General features: G+C 39.5%; 1 protein-coding gene across 5 annotated transcripts in view; it reads left to right on the forward strand.

The window, feature by feature from the left end:
* The window catches only part of PHF21A (PHD finger protein 21A), a 132,819-nt gene that overhangs the window by 79,687 nt on the left and 29,939 nt on the right, over positions 1-23,193 (forward strand). For all 5 annotated transcript variants that reach the window (XM_081164843.1, XM_081164842.1, XM_081164841.1 and 2 more), the window contains exon 6: positions 20,668-20,841. In XM_081164843.1, the coding sequence (XP_081020969.1) occupies positions 20,668-20,841 (174 nt within the window). The remainder of the gene's footprint in view (positions 1-20,667; positions 20,842-23,193) is intronic.

Here is a 23,193-nt window from a genome sequence, read left to right on the forward strand (position 1 = left end):
TCTCTCAAGAATGTCCTGTTAGATATATAACATAATATGGTCTCAGACATATTGGATTTTGGAACAGGAAGCATTTTTCTGGTTTGGCTCTTTGCCATATGAGAATGGATCTGTAGAAGTAAAAAGAGAATGTGTTCCACCTTACTGGCCTAAGCTGCTCCTAACCTTCAGTTTTGCACTAAAAATATTTTATTAACTAGCTAGAACATATTGCGTGCATAGAGAATATGATATCCAAATTAGCTATTCACAAGTCGAGAGATGAAAGTGAAGTGCTAAATAGGAAGGAAAGGGCTTGTTGTGGTGGCTTATGAAGAATCTCAGCCAAGATTGCACAATGGCATCTCATCTGTGGCTTTGATGCATAGCGTTGTTGGTTTGGAGCATGATAAAGTTTTCTGTTTCTTCTGTTTTCTTGTTGAAAAATCCAACTTGTGTTACACCAGTCTTACGTATTTGAAATCTGGTCAGTGATCTTGTTTTGGAAAATATATGAAAGAATGTTGTTTAAATATCTAAGGTGTCTGGTGACTAGAATTGCAGGTACAGTATTTAAACTGTTTATTGTATCATGATGATGATGATGATGATGATGATGATTACTATCGTTTCCATGCTCAACAATGTTGTTGTTGTTTGGTGTATGAAAGTGTTCACTCTACTTTGTTTTTGCATCCACCATGCAAAAATGTTTCATGAAACCATTAGAACATTGGCCTTAGCTCAGTGTGTGGAAGGCTGGAGAGCTATGACCTGCTTTTCATTAATATTTGCCGCATCAAGTTTCCTTTTTGAGATGGTGACTGACCCTCTCTTCAGCAGATTCTAGCAGGCTAAAACATACCTTGAACAGAAGGTATCGTCTGATGACTCTTCCATTTCCAAACAATGTTTGGATGGTAGCTGGAAGCCAGATTTTCTAGATTACTAGATTAGTGCCTTGACTGCTGCCACAGAGTATGTATGTATGTATTTATGTATGTATGTATGTATGTATGTATGTATGTATTTATGTATGTATGTATGTATGTATGTATGTATGTATGTATATATTTAGTTAGTAGTTAGTTTAGTTTAGTTTAGTTTAGTTTAGTTTAGTTTAGTTTAGTTAGTTTAGTTAGTTAGTATACCTCCCTTTATCCATAGAAGATCACAGGGCAGTTCACAACAAATTAGAAAATGAGAACTTGTGCCTGGTTTTCAGAGTCCATGCTAAAGAGGGTTTAGCATTAGATTCAGTAGTTCAAGAATCCTTTAGAGGAGGCATTAGCATGAATAAGCATTGGTGTTGCATTATAAAAACTTCAGTAATTCAAAAGTAATGTTGTGATCACTTTCCCACATTTTAAAAATCAATAATTCATACAAACTCCAAGTTGCACTTATACACACATGGTCAGTTTCTTGGGATTTACCGAGGTAATTTATCATTGGCAGTTGCATTTTAGCCTTTCTGAGGGTAGTTATGCAGTACTTTCTTACTGCATAACTACCCTCAGGTAGTTATGGGTTTTTTTACAGGGTGGGGTTTTTTTTTTTTAAAAAAAAAAAGAGTTGGGGAAGCCATATTCAAGTAACTATTCATTCACCTTAAAAAAATAATACCCCTAGAAAGTCCCAAAGCTATTATTTTAGAAGAAAGCTGTCCATTCATCAAATAGCAAGGCATTGTTGCAGATGAAGTGGTATGTCCTTGCTGATGTCTGCCACATTTTTAAAGGAGTTTTATACTGCAGTTGTACAGTGTGTGAGCAGCTTGACTTCGTACAAAAAATTAAGCAATTTTCAAAGGTCACAAAACAAGGCAGCCATGGGGGGGGGGGAGGAGGTACTGTTTACCTAGTGGTGTCACAGGTACTCCCAGACAACTGCCTACATTTTTCTCACAATTGCTATGTTCTATCTAAATTGCACATTCAGTCTGAGCAGCTCCCCTCCCCATGGGTGTTTGGAATAAGATGTGCCTAGTATGCAGTAGTGGTGAGGCTGTGACAAATCATGCCCCTGTTTTACTGCTGGCAGACTGTTAACACAAGATTTGCATGTCAGCATGTCTGCTATTCATATTGCCAATAAGTGTTTACTTACTTCAATGGCCACTTACTTGTTAAAAGCTGAATCTAAAATAAGTGGCCATTTATACTGGAGAGCGATTTAGTCAGTTCAGTACATGCTAAATCATTTCCTTTCTTCAATGGCAGGGATTACAATTCAGTTTGCTTTTTGAAATGCTGTATAAATTATAAGTGTTGCCTATTTTACATATTTACTTACCTGATTTAATCACACATGTTCTTGAATAACTAACAGCTGATTTGAATTTCCTGTAACTTATTTAGCTGAAATGACAAGCTTATCAAAAAGTGCATGCAAACAGACATCTCTGCTCCATAAGCCGTTTAAGTGATCTCTTTCTGTATTCAGCAAAGTTACAATAAAAATCTGTTCCTTGTCCCAACTTTTGCAGTTCCTAACTTTCAATGCACTGTGTATTTTAGAGAGCCTTCAGCAATGAAAATGTCCTATTAAAGTTTTAATCTCAGCCATTAAAGACATGCTGATTCTGCAAGGGAAACTTTAACTGTGCTACCACTCAGACCCACTTAAGGTTACATCAACAGTTTTCTTTAAAGTAGGAAGTGATTTGTAACTAGGGAACTGTATAGAATAGAATTGAAGGGAAGCAGTTTTGTATTATGAATGCTGAAGAAAGCACCAGTTGCTTGTGCATATTCCTAAAGTTGTCGCCTTTTGTCGCCTGGCTTCATGAGTTTTGTTCGAGAACTAGTTTAACGTAAGTTTTAGAACCATCACCCAACCCACTGAGATAAGAGAATGAGTCACACCAATGATATATAAAAAGTATAAATACAGACATTGCATTTTTAACCTGTGCATCTCCAAGATGCTCAGAACAGCTTGCAAGTTCTTCTTACTTCTCACTTCACATTTTAGCCTAATAACCACCCTGAGAGATAGGTTAGGCCCAGAGAGTGGATGGTCCAAGGTCACACAGTGAGCTAAATGGCTGAGTGGGAATTTGAACCTGGATTTCCCCAGCCGCAGTCCAACACTATTAACTGCTCCACTAGCCTGGCTTTCCTTGTTAGTTGTGGCTATACAGTATTTTCTAATGCATTCCTATTGACATTTTCTTATTTATACTTTACTCCCGCTTCTATTACAGTTGCAATCCCTGACCTCCAATTTTATCTTGCCCAAGCATTGCACTTTTCTGCAGCTGACCTCTGTACCACCTCCTAAAAACAGCCTGTGGCAATACAGTGTTGGAGAATGTTATGTACTGAAGTTCTCACCCTGGGCCAGCAGGGGGATACTGGATTGAAAGTGACGTTCAGTGATTGGATAGTTTTAGAAAATGGTTACTGTTGCGTTCTAGTGGAGCTCTATATAAGCAGGCTGGCTGAACCCTTCAGTTCAGTTATGTTCTGGCCTGTGAATAAACAAGAGCTGTTTGAAGAATCGCTGTGTCGTCTAATATGTTTACCCACAAGTTAACAGAGAACATGGCCTTGCGCTCCCCCCCCCTTTCTATTTCACTTTCTTCAAGTGGGGTACTGCCTTCATGAAATGGATTGGGAATAGGCTTACAGACCTCACATTTTCGTTCTTTTAGAGGCCAGTGATGTTGGTATTGGGGGAAGGAACACATCATTTGCCAACCTCATGTGGTTCCTCTATAGATGTTTGTTGGATCACTGTGGTGCGTGCTTGGTCATAGAGAAGCAGGTCTCATATTGCTCTATTAATGCTTGAATTAGAATGAGATCTGCCTGCATCATGTATTATCTGTCTTTTCAAAGGAGCTACATTAGGGTTGCAACTACCTGGAACTTCCACACCAAGTTGTGTTCATTTTTCCAAAACTCACCAGGGCAAACTTCTGGTTCTAGCTTCTGTACTAATGCCAACGTACCCAGCTGCTGCTCTGTGGAGAGAGTGTAAACTGATTACTTGGGAAGGGGGGACCCTTTGTTCTTATTTCCAGCTCTTGAAACACCCATTAATTAGTCATTGGCATAAGTTTTGAGGTTGTTTGAGGTGGGTGTTGTTTGCTTGAGCCTGTGTTGACCTTCTGAATCTAAATCTGTACCTTAAAGCCAAGAGTTGCAAACCAAGGTAGCAGCAACCAACTCTTACCATTGTAAACATGCTGTTGCAGCCACATTAATAATTATTTTTATTACATTTTGAGGGTGAGCTATTATCAGGTCTAATAGTTTCTTTAGATACAGTACCTAGGTTGACATGGCAGCCAAGTGAATTTTATTTAGGGCAAAAACACAAAAATCTCTACAAAATACGTCATGCAGCCAAATGTGTTAGTTATCAAACATTAAATGACACATAGTTTGTATGAACTGGCCTTTTGTGCCATTGCGTTGCTAAAAATACATTTCAAACTCCAAAATTGCTGCAAAACTCACTATATCTCAAAACTGAAACATATTCATCACTTTGTAGTCAGAAAAACATTGAAAGGTTTAGAACTATAGAAATGGCACCTAGTGTTATCTTTTTAAAGTTATAAAACAATTCTTTATAAATTAGTGTTGTTTTTATATCTGTTTTTTCATCAGCATGTTTAGTATTTCTAATGATGTTGGAGTGTGTATGCTTCCACATGGGTTCACACACATAATTATGCACATCTTTCACATTCTCAGTCTTCTGAACCTTAAGTATTTAATAAAATGTAATTACTGATACAGCTGGGAGTTATTTAAACATGGTCAAATTTTAAAGGATGGTAGTTAAAACTAGCTTTAGTATGATCAGCTAAAGCTAAATGTTGTTTGAAAGGTGTAATGTGTGTGTTCATTTTTCTTTTCTCTCTCCATCCATAAATATACACAAGTGCACAGTCACCTTTACCATGAAATATACTGTTTGTAAAAGTGCCTGATTTGTTGCTGCTAATCTTTGCAGTCCATATGTCACAGATAAATATGATTATACAAACCTTTTATGAAAGTTTTTTTTTGTTTTAATGAAAGATTTCTTTATTCTTAATGACCATGTTGAATAATTTTCAGTGGTGTATAAGAGGTATTTGATTTTATCAAATGTTTTCATTCAGGTGGTTCAGTAATAAACCTGATTTAATTGAAAACCTTAAGAGCCCCACTAGATGGCAATCTCGGCAATTGATGCTGCAATGCTTTCTGCTTAGGTTGACAACAACTTATGGAAATTAATCTTGAATTCATTTTGAGGTCACAGATCCAAGAAAAGCATTCCATATATCTGCAGTATCACAGAACCTATGAAAGAAGTGTTTAAATCTGCCCAGATTGTGAATCTGGTAGCATATTGCTCGTTCACTAATAGATATTTATATTTTAAAGCAGAATATAAAATGGTCCTACTAACCTGATTTTTACTGATAAAAATAAAGCTGTCTGATGGCAGTGACTTCAAAAAGTGGTTCTATTATTTCCTCTGTTTAACCTTACTGGGTGACGACTTGGCTACAGTGCAAAAAAGTTGAATCATAATTCTTAAAATATGTAACTTCACCTTTTATCACCCACACACAAATACATATAAGCAGTCTCCATAAGTATTCGTTCTTTTTCCAAGGAGAGGTGAAGAGTGGTCTTTCAATTATAAGGATTCTTATTCAGCCATATACATTAAAATATTATTCATGGGAAAGCCCAGTATGAAGAACTTTAAGGGGTTTTTTTTACTTGAATTCACCAGACCAAACTATAATGTAGTTAATGGAAATGGGCTTCTCTCCAAGCTGATCAAACTGAGCTGGTAAACATTTGCCAAGTTAAAATTATTTCTAGCCTGAAAATTAAGTTTGCTGTGTTTGGTATAGTATTGCTCATGGAACAGCTGAGAATCCTGATTCGTGCTGTTGATATTTTTAATTAACTAGCTATCTGTACATTTTTGTTTGAAAGATGGATTTCCATTCATTGATAAAGGGCAGAATGTCAAAGAGGGATTTTGGAGGCGTGGGGGAAGGTTGAGCTTAATTTTGAACAAAGTGTTTGATTATTTCTGTCCTGGTGCTTTTAAGGGTAGCAACTTCAGGATTGATTTGTTGGGCAGCCTGATCACAAGGGACTGCTTCAGTTGCAGCAGTTCACATAGGCTTATGCTGCTGCACTTAAAAGTGCCATTCAGTAGACACACATTCAGCTCTGCTCCACTTGTCATTGAAAAGCCCTGCAACTCCCCTTACTCCAGCTACTTCCCGAGTGCAGCTACATGCTTATTCAGCAGGTTCAAGGCTGCCTGTGCCCTCAAACATCTGTTGTGTCAAGTGTGGTGGTTGTGTCAGGGTGGTGTGGATTTTTCCAAGTGCTGTCAGAGGCAGAACCTCCAGATTTTAGAAGCTGTTTCAGCAAAGCAGCTCATCGTGCCATTAAACACATTAAATGTTCCCAAGTCATTTCAGTCAAAGTTGTGGCTGGGTTTGCTTTCGTACACCAAAACTGTTTTACACAGCTGATAGCTCCCACCTCTGGGGAACCTGGATATACTTTTATATTGCTATTACTACAGTATAGTGTTGCAGATAAATTAGAAACCTTGCTAGCTACACTTCAGCATCCCATCACAACAGCAGCTTGAGCAAGCTGGCACTTGCCCAGAAGAAATGGCTATTCATCCTGGATGAGCATTTTGCTGCAAGCCTCCAAAGTAGAGCTGGGGAAGTGGTGCCTCATATTCCTGATTGGACTCACTAGGTCTCATCGAATGATACTAGGTGTGAGGCATGTAAAGGTAGGGTTTGAATGAAAGGCGCTTTGCAGGCACCGCAATCAGGTGGTGCTTTCAAAGCTCCTTGCACATGTGCTGCCCAGGCACCGACTATCAGCGCTTGGGAACCACTGCATGCATTCCCACCCACTTTTGGCTTGATTTCAAACTGTGTGGGCAAACATGGATCACCTGACACCGTTATGCAATTGATAAGGGGGTGGGTCAACTGTCATCACACTTGGCCTGTGGGCATATGTGGAAATAAGGACCTGACCCTCCCGCCAGATCCAGTTCCCCACTCCTGCTCCAAAGGAATGTATTCAGGGTTGTTCTTACAGTGGGATACTTGCTAGACATGTGAATGTCAATAATGAAAGACTTCATATAATATGAAATTTAGTAAATATTGTGGGAAATACACTGGCACATGAACACATATTAAACTTACGATTTTCAGCCCTTCTGTTGTCAGTGAACATATTTTATTAATTGAGGGTTACATCAAAAGCATATCTTTGCCATCTTCCCTTTAAATATTTTTTCTGCCTCAACCATAAGATACTCAAACTTCAGCAGTCATATTTTTCTGTGATCCTTGATACTGCTACTAGCAAAATGGTGCTCTTTTTTGTTTATTTTGGTCCTAAACTATCATAGCACCTTATCCCCTGCTTGTTGAATAATACAGATTATTATTTATAGATTTAATATTATACATTAGGAAATCAAGGCATATCCTGTGAAGTACAATTTTGCATTTCAAACTATTTGATAGTGTCCCTTGAATTTTCTATTCCTGCGTTCTTTGTGAGTCAGAAGTAAATTATTTGCTGTCTTTGAAGTAGATCCTGGAAATAGTTTCTACAAGTATCTTTTACAGCTGAAATTTAGCATATCAAAGCATTTTTTTCTTATGGTGTACACATTTATATAATGATTCACTTGTGAGATTGAAACAGTATTGTGAGTTGAAAAGTAGTAAGGGAGTTTGCATAGTTGTAAATGGCAATACTCAAAAAAGGAATTATTTATGAAGGGCAAGTATCTGGAGGTTTTAATGAAACATTTGTCCAGGATCTTAATGCTCTTTCTTGCTATTTTAAATTTTACAATATCTGCAATTGAAGATTATTACTTTTTCCCTAGGCTCAGCTGTATTTTCTTGCTTCCATCACAATGAAGCTAAGCCTTCCATAGCTACCTATTGCCCGAACTTATAATAGAATATCCTAGGTAGCTATGGATATTACAGGCTGTTTCTGGTTTGTCCTTAATTGGGAAAAGGAAATGTTTAAGTTTAACTGATGTAGAAATTGTGGAGAAATGGTATACAACTAGGCATAGGCATTATAACCTGAAAACTTGCAAACCACATTGCTCATATAGAGTAGTTTTAAAGTGATAGATTAAGGAGCATTTTATTTAACTTTTGATAGTTGAGTAATGGCTGTGAAAACTCTCAAACTATCTAATTCAGAAAGTAGCAGCAAAAGGTCTGTTTATATATATTATATATTTATGTATTTATATATTTAAATTGCTACTTCATTCTGAAAGTACTTTGCATTCTATATTCTTTTGGCATTGCACATGGACAGCAAATATATAAGGGCCAATTCTTATATGCATGTTCCTCACATGCAAGTTATCATCACTCAATATAAATGAAACACCACTGAACTTTCTCATTGATCAATATCATCTTAAGCACAGTGCTCATCAGTTGAGTAAGTTCATATATTCAGTTGTTGGCCATTGACTGATGAGAAATCAAGTAATTGTATATGCATATACAACCCTTAGTTTGCATATGGCCTCTGTGTAGTCCCACATATTGGTTCTGAGTCTGTGCAGAGCACCATAGGGAATCTTCTAGCACTAACCCAGTAATGTTTGTTTTTTGGCCTCGGAGCCCACCTAGCAGCCAGGGTGCATGTTTGTTAGAATATGGCCTGTGCCTTTGAAGTGGGTTCCTCTCAGGGAAGCTTGCATGGTACCAACTTCGTCATTCTTCTGGTGTTTTTATTCTCCTGGACATTTGGTCAGCATTAATGATCTGGCTTTTGGTCACTTATTTTTTGGTGTTTGTGCTTAAGTGCGTGAAGTGGTTGTTTTATATATGTGTGTGTGTGTATTATTTAAAGGACTTTCTGATTTATTTCATGTCTTTGCATGTAAATTACTATGGGATTTCCTTTGGCTTTGTTAAGCAGTGCATACATTGAATAAACTAACATAGAACATAATATTTAGGTGAGATACATTCTGGAATAATGATTTAAGCTCCACCAAAGGACTATGAATTCAACAAACAAGCAGTGGTATATTTTTGAAGGAAACAAGCCTTTTGAAATAGAGACAGGAAGGAGTTACTTGCACAAGGAAGAACGGAAGCTATAACGGCAACAGGAAGCCATCCCATGATCTGCCTGAGAGACAGCAGATGGGACATGCAAATGTAACATCCACAAAGCAAAACATAAAAATGGAGAAGCAACAGGAATAGACTCCATACTTCTCACTCCAATGGGCATCAACCACTCTAACCACAGGACAGAAGAATCCCTTCTAGATCAGACCCAAAGACCTTATCTAGTCCAGCATTCTGTTTCCTTCAGAGACATACCAGATGCTTCCAGGAAGCCCTTAATAAGGATATGACAGCAAACATTGCTCTCCTACTGTTGTTTCCCAGGAACTGGTAGTTGGAGAAATGCTGCGTCTAATTTGGGAGTGTAGCTTATAACCACTGTAACTCATAGCCATTAATAACCTTGTCTTCCAAAAATATGGCAACTCCAGAGTGGGCACCTGGCTTACACCTTGGATACTTGCTGTAGGGCTCATTTATGAGCTGCATTAAACTGGGAGTGGGGAAGATCCTTGTCTCATTGCCCATTGAACGGAGGCCAGAGGAACATGGTGATGGTAATGAGTCGTGAGCTGCTGCCACCCATGTTTATTCATTTCTTTTCTTACATTTTTATAGGCACTCCATAGCAGGAGTTATTTGGGCAAGCTCACAAATGAAAACAAACATTAAAATGCAGTATAAAACAGTAATAACCAAAGCAAATTAATTAATCTGAAACACAACTGAAAAGAACTTTAGTCACAACACTTTGTCACAGGCATTCATTAGGTGTTGGTGGGTGCATTCTTGAGAGAAGATACTGCAATTTGGTAATTTTTCATTCTCTGTGTCTCAGACTAGCTCCTCGGTTCCCTTGTGTCTGTGTTCAAAGCTTCCCCTATTGTGACAATACTCTCCTATCTAATGTAGGGAGTTGCACTGGAATTCTGTCTGGTTTCTTCCTCCCCCGCTTTCCATGTGTCCTGGTATAGATTACCTGGAATGGCTGGTATTCGCCAATAAAATATATCTTGTGCTTCCCCATTGCCTGCACTGTTACATAGTTGGAACTTACTGTATGTTGTGGTTCATGGCCATCAGGACCCTCTTACAGAAGTTGCAGGTATGCATTGTGAATGGGACGCTATTCCTACCCATTGTGTAAGGGAGGATTATTGCCCATGCACTTTCCCTCTCACAGGTAGGAAGCAGGAAAGACACAGTCTCCAGCTATGGGCATTTATTTGAGTGTTCTCTGTTGACCCATCCATACACATTCTTAGTTGTCTGGGCATTCCTTGTCCTTGAAGCCCAGTTATAGCCGTGGAGTTGGGGTTTCTGTTTGGGTGTGCTGAGGTTTGCGTTTGCAGGTTGGAAAGGAGTTCTGAGAAGACAAGTGGGTGATGTTAGGGCTGGCAGAGTTCTCATCCGGCAAATTTTTCTTGACTACTTAAGTTCTTTAGACATGAGGACCGAATGATGTAGCCCTCTGTCATGTGCAGGCAAAGTTAAACTGTATACAGTAATAGTATAACACAAATGTAATGTTAGCACTGTGTCAGCATATATACAGTAGTATATAAAATGAATGAATGAATAATAACGGGATTTTGTAGCACTCCTATCCACATCTAGCAGGAGTAATTTGAGAATAGGATTAAACTATAAGTAAGAAATATTTTTTTCTAAGTTTTTCCAAGTTTAAAGGAAACATCTATTCATATTTGTTAGCTTTTTAAGAAATACGGGATAGTCATCATTTGGATATCATGGTCCAAAAGCAATACTCATAGTACTGCTTTTAATTTTAGTGTTCTAGCTTCAACAAAGTAGTGTGAACTCTTGCTTAATTTGATTTTGCATTTCAGCATTTGAACATTTGTAAGGCTCTTGTATTGTGGCCCATCTGAGTTACCATAGAAACCAGAGACCTTCATCCTTGTTATTAGAAATGGAATGCAAACAGGGCATCAAAGCAATGTTTTCCCTGTATGAATGGCAGCCCTAGACAATCCAAACTTGAACGATTTTTATTGGTTCTTCTCTGTCATGGAATGTAATATTTAAAGCACCAGGCAGCCCCCCCTCCCCCAAAAGAGTAAACAGGGCAGAAAGCAAATTTGTGGTATCAATGGCAGTTCCTTTTTGGTGTGTGAATGTAACTTGTGGACTGGCCTATTTTCCTTGCACAGAGGGTTTGTTTTATTATCAGCTTAAGGTGTTCTAAGAAAGCTGCTCTGCAAATAAAATGTGGGAGCAAGTGCTGCTGCTGCAAGTTGAGTGGCTTTGGGTAAAAAATACCCAGTGCAGTGCCTAGTGTATTCTTTTGCATAAAAAAGCCTGTTCACTACATCTCTTTAAGAACGAGATGTAATTTTAAAAAATGTAATCATTCAGGAGACTATCCATCTGACAGATGTGTTTACAAGATTTTATACAACTTTCCATCCTCTGTATATGACTGTGCATTCAGCAGTATTTCAGGGAATATTAATGCCTGGTCTCCATGACAAAGAACCTCTGAAATGCACCACTAAATGCTGACTGACTCAGCTGCCTTTGTGCCTCAAAATGAATTTCTAATATAGGCTAAGAATATGTCTTTCTAAACAACTTGCTCATCAACAAAAAAGCAAGCTCAGTCAGCACCGTTTGTGAGGATAGGGACATTTTAATGGTGTGTTTATTTGGCGGTTGTGAGTGGAGGAGAGAATAATAATCTAGGGACACTTCCTGTACTGTATGATGCTTTTTTTAACCGTCACCTATGCATGGGACATGGGCTCAGAACAGAAATCACACCTATGGCAACTTCTACATTTATTTTCATGAGGTGCCATGAGGCGCTTTAATATTAAACTTGCTGTTTTCCCTAACATTTCTGTCCATTCTTTATTAACTCAGGGTGGTCCTTTAGACACCCATGTGGGTAGACAGAGGTATTAATTCAAATTCCTATGCAAATATAGGATGTCTAACCTTGTCTTAGGCGAGTCACTGTGAAACCTTCTTATTTTCCCTCCAGTCCATCCATGCCTTCAAAGACACACATGTTTGCTTAGTAGTACATTCTCCAAATTTCATTCTTTGGAAACATTTTCCATGTTGATGGATAAATATCTGTACCTAGTGATGTTAGTGAGGAAGGTGGTTCTTCTGTACTTTAAAGTTTCGTTGCTAGAGCTTCCTTTGAAGGTACTGTTTATTTCCTCTGCTTTTCCCTAATGGTTTTCAGAATTCACAGTTCCAATGGTTGGCTCTGTGTTTTATGAAATTCTTAAATACTTTATATTTTTGTTAGGCATTTGGGGTTCTAACCCCCTCATGATTTTGTAATAGTTCATTTCCTTTACAATAAATAATACTCTGATATCTCTGAAGTCATGTTTGTTACTGTTTTGTGATGAAGAGGTATGTGTTCGTGTATACACAATTGCTATTTTAATTTGTTAAAGTTAACATTTGGGGTCCTCAGTATTCTGTTTGGGTTGTAGACACTGGATAACCAATTTAAACACAAAACAGGGCAGTGATCTTTTAGAAAACATTAATTAGTGTGAACACAAATCTGTGGAAAGTGTAATATAAATAAATGCATGCATTAACTGGCTGATAAACTAGCACAAGGACAATTAGCTCTGAGCTAACTTTTTAAAGTCTGGTGGAACAGAATAAACTCTGCTCCAGTAAAGGGGGGGGGGAAGGCTAGTGATTGAAAAACAATAACCCTGCAGTAATACATGAATGAATAGGTAGAACCAATATCTTCACTTGCTGCAAGCACACAACCTCCCCCAAGAAATTAGGAAGCTCTAAGGGTTATGGGAATTGGAGTTCTGGGGGGGTAAACGATGGCTCCCAGAGGGGAAGTCATGTACTTTAAATGTATGGTGTGTACTCAACCCAAGAATGAGTCGATCACTAGTGGTTGAGCACAGCAACCACAGAATATTACAAAATCAGTTATGGTCATTTGTATTGTTGCAGTTCACACATTTAAGAAGTGGAGAATTTGTCCACATTTTCCCTGTGGTAAATTGGTTGGCTGTATTTATCCAGAGTGTGCAACGCTTAAAAAACCTCTGATCATATTATGGATTGCTTCAGTTCTGGGTTTCTCGTGTTTTTTGTTTTTTTCATTTTTGTGTAAGGGGGGGGGGGGACCAGCAGCACCTCATCATTATAAACAAGCATAAGGGGAAAAATAGTATTCTTGGAGGAGGCTATATTATTAATAGACCCAGCTTTAAGAGTAGGCTGTCATTTATGTGCTCAGTGTTGAAAAACAGATAAATCTAATGTTTGCTAACCAGTTTTTATTGGAAAGGGAAGGGAAATTACATTTTTTAAAAAGTTTTATTTTATATTCTCACTGGACAGTTATTCTGTAATGTCATGCTTGATTCGCTGAACACTCTTCAGTTGGGAAGATTCCACAATGAAGGGAGAGCACCTCAACGTGCATATTGATATGATGAATAATTTCTCAGTTGTTAAAACCTGCATTTTTGGTAGTTGTTTTCATTTGCTTGAGTTTTATGGAAAGGCAGGGAGAGCTAGTCATTGGCCGTTACCGAGATCTGGGTGAACTAGACCCAGCTTAGCTCTGCTCGCTTAGGTATTCAGTGCAGCACCAATTCAGATGAGGTGGGGGGATGTTTCAGTTTTCCATAAAAATTCCATGTCTCTCATTAGGAGACCAAATAAATTAAAAAATTAAAAAATTGTCCAGTAGCACCTTAGAGACCAACTAAGTTTGTTCTGGGTGTAAGCTTTCGTGTGCATGCACACTTCTTCAGATAAATGGTGTCTTCAGATGGTATCTAAAGAAGTGTGCATGCACATGAAAGCTTATACCCAAAACAAACTTAGTTGGTCTCTAAGGTGCTACTGAACATTGTTTTAAATTTATTTATTTATTTCGTCTGCGTCAGACCAACATGGCTATGTACCTGAATTAGGAGACCAGTCTGCCTAGGAGCTGGGTTTGAACCTGGTGTTGAGCATTGCAGACAGAACAGGGATGCTGTTGGTTTCCCTCTGCCCAGTAAGCTCTCTGACTTGAGAGTGAGAGTGGTCTGTCGTGTGGACTTGGAGAACTCCAGGACAATGGTGGGCTTGCCTAATAATGGGCTTGCCTAATAATGATGATGATGATATCAGCAGCAGCAGCAACAAAAATAATAAACAATAATAAATAATAATTATCAATATCTTTATTGTTAAGTAAAAGAACTTTGTTTGGCTTGTGCTTAAGTCTGAAATATTGAAGTGCTTTGGTTTTGTTGTTACATGTACTGGTCTTGTAGATTCCATAAAGACTTATCAGATGTGGACAGTTGGTGTTGTTGGTATGAAAGCACAGAGGAGCTCTCATGTAGAAGGTTAATGGAGTGTAATTATAAAGAAAAATGGACTGTTTGCCCACTCTGTCTCACTATACCTGCTCTGAGAGTGACAAGTACTTGATCTTGTGTAAACCCTAGAGCAGAGGTTCAGCTGTCTGAAATTACGACAGTGTAGCTGTCAGACGACCACACTATGAGATATGTGTGAACTTGGTAGGAAAGTTTTCATTCCATTTTGTAGGGCCTCCTTTTACAAAAGGCATTCTTAGAAAGCTCCTGTAAATTACAGTAGTTCTTCTGTTTTTAACATTGATTGGGAGCCGCCCAGAGTGGCTGGGGAAACTCAGCCAGATGGGTGGGGTATAAATAATAAATTATTATTAATTACTATTATTATTCATTTCTTCTCATTCTCTCCCCTCACCTTCCAAAAAGGTTCTGCTTATCTCATATTATACTTGTTTCTTTTACATGATAAAAGTTTGTGATAGTGTGTACATAGTCAGTCATTTTCATATTTAAAAAATCATTTTTTAATTTGGGATTCCTTATACTAGAAGGTTGAGGAATCGTTGAGGTGTGTATTCATTCCTAGAACACTGCCAGTATTTTTTTAACTCTGTAAGTTTCTTTTATTCTTATTCTTTCATTCTTATAATTATTCTAGAATTTTATCTCTCCAACTGTTTAGCCTCCATTTAGTTGTTGATTAGTCCTTGTACCGATAGCTTTCCTTAACCTGAATTCATCTCACCCAAATTAGTTTTTTGCAGAATGTCATGATTTAGTCATATATCTGGCAATGTTTTCCCACCATAAAACAAACAGCCAAATCATTTCAGCCTGCTGATAAGATAGGTTATTTCAGCCTGTGAATTTTTTTTAAAAAAAGTTTAACTTTAGCTTTCTCAAACACAGATGAACAGTGGCAGAGCATTCCCTGCCAGAGCCCAGGGCGGCATGACACACTATGGGGGCTGGCGGGACCATGGGCCAAAGCAGCGCTGGGCGGCATTGAGAAGGACACAACAGCTCACGATGGGGCAGGGCACCTTGGTGCGCTCCCCAAAAAACTGTGCCTGGGGCAATGGCCCCCCTCAGTCCCCCCATTCTACACCCCTGCAGATGAACATAACTGGACAGAGTATTTCAGACGATACCTTATTAGATTATGCTTGGGTGATGGTTTTAATTTTTGCTTCCTGGAGGTGCTCTCTGTAGTAGGCCAAGTTGGTTGGAGTTTTGGGTGATTATTATGCGAGTCAGAAAGAGACTTGGTGTACAAGTTTTGGCCACTCTTGAAATTGAGACTTCAAGTGACCACAACTGCCAAGCAATTTGTTTTGCTAAGTCTGTACTAAACATTTATGTGGTGATAAGTATTATTGCCATCTCATCAGCTAAATAGCATAATGTTAAATAGCCAGATCAATTCCCTCTCAAGAAAATGAACATGTGGGGCTGATTTCAAGAGATTTTGTGTGGAAGTTTAAGGCAGGACATGTACCACATCAGTTGGAGAGTCCATGACTGAGTATCTCAGGACCATAAGTCAACAGATCTGTCGGGACCTAAATCAGGATACAGCAAGCCAATAATTTTCTTTTTTGTTCAGTTCATTCATGAGAAATTACACTAAAAATATTGTAACTAGTTCGCTGCCTAAAGAAAACCATCATTCTATCCTACTTAAACCTTCTTGTTTTTATATTGCCTCATATTAGACACAAATTTTTTACCCAGTATTTGTTTCCTGTTTGCACAAGGAGTCTGTAATTGCAATGCTACTTGGTTCTTTACGAGCCCAGGCATAGTGAGCCCAGGTTCAGTGGGGACTGGTGGTGTGAGAGTACCAAAAAGGACATGACAACATCTTGGGATTAAAATCCCCAAGTAATGTTAGACTTCCAAGTTTATTTGAAATGTTGGCTTTCTAAGCTCACAGTGCTTTCACAAATGGAAGTGAAGAAATGAATAACTGGCTTGTGGAGTGCCTATATATATAGATAAACCTGGTATTTGGGCAGTTCAGGTAGGGTTGGAACATTAGGCCCAGCCTTCCACAACTTTGTGCCCTCTAAATGTGTTGAACTACAATTGCCATCATCTCTGACCAAGGCTGGCTGGGGTTTATGGGATAGGGAGTCCAACAACTTCTGGAGGGGCAGCAGGCTATTTCTGTGTCTTCAGTTGTGGTTGCCAAGGGACAGTTGCTGCTTACCATTAGCTGTCAGATATGTTTCATATTTATACTGTAGTTTTTTGCAGTTAGCATCATCTTGTAATGACTTTTGTACACAAAGGAACAATTAAAAGATGCACTTATCTATACTGTTTTGTGCTTACGGGGTGTTTCAAAAGAGTTGCCTGGACTTTAGATATTTAAAATATGTAGACTTTAGAAAAGTGTGTGTGCAATTATGCATAGACTAGGAGCTGTTGATTTTGATCTTGAATCTCCTGTACATTTAACAGCACAAAGTGTGTTCACAAAGCGGATACAGTTCTGGCAGCTTTATCCTCAAGAATGTTGTTGAACAAAATGTACTCTCAGCTTGATTTAAGGTAGCTTTGACAATGAAACGAAGCAAATGACATATGTCCAAGGACATGAGGTTTTCTAATATTCATGTAATTAGGAAAAGGGTGTGGTAAAAATGAAGCAAAAGAATGTGCAAGCAGTGCAGTCTATGTGGAGAAAATGAACATAATGATTACTACTGATTCAAGGAGCATGGTCAGTCACATGGTCCCCAGAATGCACAACCAGTTTGTGCCAACAAAGTATCCTTCAGAAGTGTATAATAGCATATGTTTTAATAAAAGCTGCTTAATTGTGTTACTTGTCCATAATTGCACTCCACTCCCTAGCCTGGTCTCGTGTCACAGGTGGTCTGGACTTTGACCTTACTATGGATGCCATTGGCTTAGCTGCTTTGATGACACGATGGCGGTTGAAGATAGATAGTGGTATTGGGCTCCGATGTAATGATGGTGCCTCCACACAACAGAGTACTACAGGTACACCAGTCATAAGAAGCCAACATGGCACAATGGGCCATTGGAAAAGGTCTGGTGCATCAAAGAGTGGAGCCCACATAAAATGTTAAGTTCACTTCAGTTTTGCTGCTATTCTATGTGTTCATAAGTCCTCAGCCAGCAAGCAGTGCGACATGTATGTGGTATCAGACCACCACAGGTCAACACAATGCAGACTGCAACTGTGGCACTATCCGAAGCATGGAGTAACCTAAGCACAGTTCAGGCACCTCAAGAAAGGGAGTTAAGTTACATATTATATGCATTGTGTGATGGAGGAAATAAATAGGTTGAATAATATTTTCCTCGAAAGCAAAGATCAAGCCCAAGAGAAAGCAGACTACACAACCTTCTCTCACTCATACAGACAGAAGGGATTGCACAGCCATTATTGCTCCTTCTGGCTCTTTCTCTGAATATCAGGTACCCTGTTTTTAAGCTTTGAAGGGTATTTGGCTGGCTACCAGTTCCTAGAAAGCATGTTTGCTTATAAAATACATACACTTCTTATTAGTGTTTAGTTTTGCAATTCTAAAACATAAAACACAGGCAGTCCCTTTAAGCCACTGGCCACCAGTGTAGTGGGGTGTGGCCTGATCCAAGGTAAGTCACAACAGGAGCACTGCCACCTTGCAAATATACGGCAAAAGATTGAGAAATAGACCCCCAAATGCATGTTTGGGTTAAAAGTGAGTCCTGGGTCTGAAAAGGTTGAAGATGCCTCCTTTAAACCGAACAAAGGAACTGTCTTGTAATAAATTAGGGGAGGGGACAGGAAGTGTCCCTGCATGACAACTTTTCACTCTTTATAAAAGAGCAGAGGAACAACTTTTCTCCCTCATTTTGTCTGCTCTTCATGCTAGTAGGCAAGTCTTTAGTTCTGTAAAACTAATGAAAGTTTTCAGGTGTTTCATTCTTATTTTCCTCCACAGCTTTCCTGGGCTTTGTTTCAGGGCCTGGGGGAGGAAGAGTTGTGAATGTGATATGACTCACTTGACTCCTACTAAACCAAATTCCTGTTCTGATTGGTTCTCACTTATGATTGCAGCTTGGCGCATGAGTTATGCGAGCTTAGCTTCCCCTTCTTTCCCTGCTGTTTTTGTTTTGTGATAAAGGACACGGAGCAAATGAATGCTAGCTCTCTGCTGCTGGATTCCTTGAACTAGGGAACTGGTAGAAAATCACCCTTATCCCCGAACTTCATAAATATAGCTATAGAAAATAAAAAAGGCTTTCTGATCTTGTTCGACACAGTAATGTAGTCTCTGTGATGTTAATAGGTGGAGTCATTGTTTGGCAGGTGTAACTGGTTTCTGTTCTATTACTTCCTCTACATTTCTCTGCTTTCTGGAAATGTTCCTTTTGTTCCTGTCTCTGCTTGCTGACATAGCATTTTAAATAGCTTGATAACAGACTTGATGTTTCAGAAAGCAAGCTTAAATGACTGATCAATGGTTGAATGCACATATAAACTCAGATATGGAGCAGATTTCTTTGCTTGATGTCAGCTGCCTATATTTCATTTTCATGTGTTAAGTTTTCAGGTAAAGTAGTCTAATAAATTCAGATAGTGCAACATGGTTTGATAAACTACAAACCAGTCTTTTAAATAGCCACTTGCTTGGTTGCCTGATAAGAATCACGTATAGGTAGCCAGACAAGGCACTGACGTCCACCTGTCTCGAGAGACAATGGAGGAGTGCGCCTTTTAGGGGCAAAGACCAACTGTTGAGAGGTTGCAGCACCTGTTAAGAATCACCCATAGGTAGCCAGGCAAGGAAAATAACATACTTTCAGGCCACCACTGAGCCACAAATGGTCAGCATAAGTAAATGTGGGTTGGTGGGGTGCTAAAGTTAGCTAGTGACTGAATTATCTTATTTGCAAGTCTGAGATAAGCAGTCATTTCAGAGGATCCAAGTGCCTAGAAATGTCACCTAGATAGGTCAGGAGCCATAGAGTTCTAGAACAGATGACAGAAGTCTGGAACATACACCACTGTAAAGTGGTGGTGGCAGGGGTGGGGTGGGAGAACTTGATAAAAGAATGGACTGAGAAGGCAAAGTCTGAGTGGATTCAGTAGGCAATGGCTGAGCAGTTTTAAGAGTTGGCCAATGGCCACCAAAGGGGATTGGGGGGGGGAGAGAAATCCAAAGAACCTGAAACAGATTCTGCTGTAGCAGAAAACATACAGAGTTAAAAATTTTAGGGAATTGGGTACTCTAAACGAGTTCAGGGCAATTGCTGTATGAAACACTGAACTACTTTTAAGACAAGAGTGTGTAAACTTTTTTTTGCTTGATTACGTACAATCTTTCAGGGACCTCATGCCAGCAGTGGGTGGGGATGAAGCCAAATGTGGGTAGGACACACGCATTCCTTTCTCCGCCCTATCTCTCATTTCCCCCTCCTTACCGCCTGCATGAAATTATCCTGATAGGTTTGTGAAGGATTGAAAACCAGGCAGGTTGTTTGAACTGTGAATGTCCTGGCTATACCACAGATTCTAGGATGAACTGTGTAGGAACAATCGTGCATGGGGTGATTTCAATTGAAGTACGCATAACTTCTGGTTTGAGGGCTGTATTATTATTGCTTATCATATTTGATGGTTTCTGCATTCAGCCATTTGGGGGGAAAATGAGTTGTCTAATGGATGTGTGCAGTGTTTAATTTTTTAAAAAGAGTTTTTAAAGTTGCCAATATTTGTTAATCCATCTTGAGATGCCTTCTGTAAGTGGGGGCAAAGTAGCTGGTAGCACTTTGGCCTAATGAGCCAGTATATTATTTTCATTTATTTCCTTGATCTGAAACATGACCATACTTTTAGGATCCCTCTTGAGTACTCGGAATGCATACTGAGGAGTTCATTAAGTAGCACCCAATAGGTTGAGAGAGCTCAATGATCCTACAGATATGTGTAACTGTAGTGCCATAGTTAATTGCTAAATGACATCTTGTTTGAAGGACATGTCTATTCTGCCACTGCTGCCTGTCAGTTACACTCTCATTGTAACAGCTACTGTATCAAACATAAGGGACAGTGCCGACGCAGTTGGCTTGGACCACCTAGATTAATCCTTTGAAAGCCAGACAGTAAATGGATTTATAAACAAGTGTATATAGTGTTTTGCAAGTTAAATAATGTAATGCCTGGTATTTTTGTGTCTGTTTCCATGATAGAAAAGAGTGGTTGAACAGCTGCGGAAGAATTTGATGGTAAAGCAGGAACAGCCGGACAGTAAGTTTCAAATACAACCATTGGCACAGTCAGAAAACAAAATACAAACTCCACAGCCACTACAGCTACAGCAGCAGCAAACTACTGCAGCCTCTCCAAACCTGCTTGGATCACAGGTAAAGTGGTTGAAGGTGTTACACTAATTTTCAAAATGTATTCCTTTCTTAGAATGAAATGTATCATTGTATAAAGAAGAGAACACAAAATCAGAGTTAACCTATCATAATCCAGTGCACACTTGCTAGAGAGTAAGTCATATTGAATTCAGTAAGGCTCAATTCTGAATCAACATGTGTAAGATTGTGCTACAAAGCTATCAGTAGCATTTAAGAGAAACAAGAACACTTTATGAACTTGAGTCTAAGCATGGATCACTCCCCGCTTCCCCAGAAAGCTAAGTCAATTGCTGGATTTTGAAGTAACAGTATTATATGAATCTTGCATGCTTTAGTTTTTTATGTTTCTTTAAGGACCCTCATGATGAACTGATGTGCAACACTGCACATCAGGTTAACCAGGTTGTCTTTAACAGTTAAGGCACAGCTAATCTGTGCTAAGTGCTCTTGAGTATACACTCTTGCTTTAAGAACTGGATCAGAATAGAGTCCACCTTGCAGCATTTTCTGCAAGGATAGGTGTCCTTCATTGGAAAATAATGTGGAATTGTCTTGAGTTTTCTCTTTTTGTGGAAATGATTGCCTTCAGAAGTTGTTAACTAGGGAACTACAAGTGTCCAGAGATCTTGGTTCAATATGTTTCAACAGCATGAAACAGAATACAGTGGTGCCCCGCAAGACGAATGCCTCGCAAGACGAAAAACCCGCTCCTCCACATGCAGCTGCTGGGTGACCTTGGGCCAGTCACACTTCTCTGAAGTCTCTCAGCCCCACTCACCTCACAGAGTGTTTGTTGTGGGGGAGGAAGGGAAAGGAGATTGTTAGCCGCTTTGAGACCCCTGAAGGGGAGTGAAAGGCGGGATATCAAATCCAAACTCTTCTTCTTCTTCTTCTAGACGAAAGGGATTTCCGTTTTTCAATGCGCTTCGCAAGACGAATTTCCCTATGGGCTTGCTTCGCAAGACGAAAACGTCTTGCGAGTCTTGCAATTTTTTTCGCTTTCCCCCCTTTTTCTAAGCCGCTAAGCCGCTAATAGCCTTTTAGCCGCTAAGCCGCTAAGCCTTTAATAGCCGCTAAACCGCTAATAGCGCTAATCCGCTAAGCCGCTAATAGGGTTGCTTCGCAAGACGAAAAAAACGCTAGACGAAGAGACTCGCGGAACGGATTATTTTCGTCTTGCGAGGCACCACTGTACCAGAAATAATAATATAAACCAAGCAGGCTATAAATAAAGAAATACATAGAAAGGATCCACATAAACTGCCCCCCACTGTCTTCTCCCCACAAATACAATAACAGAGATTAATGTAGTTTCATCTATAATTGCTGAGGGCATTTGCTGCAATTTCAGTAAGCTTGAATCACATAGTCAGTTTAGAAAGCTAGTTGCTTGAATTAGCAAAAAATAAGTTATTTGTGTGTAGACATTTGGCAGTCTAGCTTCTGATACAGTGGTGCCCCGCAAGACGAAATTAATTCGTTCCGCAAGTTTTGTCGTCTAGCGAATTTTTCGTCTTGCGAATCACGAAATCCCATAGGAATGCATTGAAAATCAATTAATGCGTTCCTATGGTCAAAAAAAGTCCAAACAAAGCCAAATTTGGTACAACAGTTTATTAACTGCTCTTCAAAGTCACACATACTGTAAAGAGCAGTTCAAAAATTGAAGGGAAAATAAATTAACTTTATAAACATGACAGAAAAACATTTAAAAATCAACAAAGTGTACAGTACATTTTCTAAGACTCTGGGGGACCACTCGAAGAAGGCTCCTCTTCCACTCTTTGCTTCTTGCTCAAGAACCTGTCCATAGTCTGCTGCTTCATCCGCCTTTTCAGCACCTCCCTGAAAGGCAACATGACCCTCGTATCAAAAATGTTCCCAACGTCATGTGCCACGTGCTTCTCAGGGTGGTGCTGCTCTGCAAAAGTCTGCACCTCCTTCCACTTCAGGCAAATGTCCCTCAGTTTTTCGGAGGACAGCCGTTCCTCAGTTGCTTCCTCCTCTTCCAGTGAGGCCTGCTCCTGCGCAGCCTCTGCCTGCAGTTCGACCAGCTCCACGGTGGTCAGCTTGTCATCGTGCTCCTCCACCAGCTCGCAGACATCCTCCTCCGTGACCTCCAGGCCCATGGTCCTCCCCAAGGCAACAATGTCCTGCACCACTGTTGACTCTGGTGCATCAGAGTCTCTTGGTGCCACACAGTCCGGCCACAGGCTGCGCCAAGCGCAATTCAAATTTCTCTGGCTGATCCCGTTCCAGGCCGTGGTGATCATCTTCAAGCAGGTGACGATGTCGAAGTGGTCCTTCCAGAATTCCCGCAGGGTGATGGTGGTGCAGTCAGTCACCTCGAAG

The sequence above is a fragment of the Podarcis bocagei genome (assembly GCF_964188305.1).
Source record: "Podarcis bocagei genome assembly, chromosome: 1".
NCBI classification, from domain to species: Eukaryota; Metazoa; Chordata; class Lepidosauria; order Squamata; family Lacertidae; genus Podarcis; species Podarcis bocagei.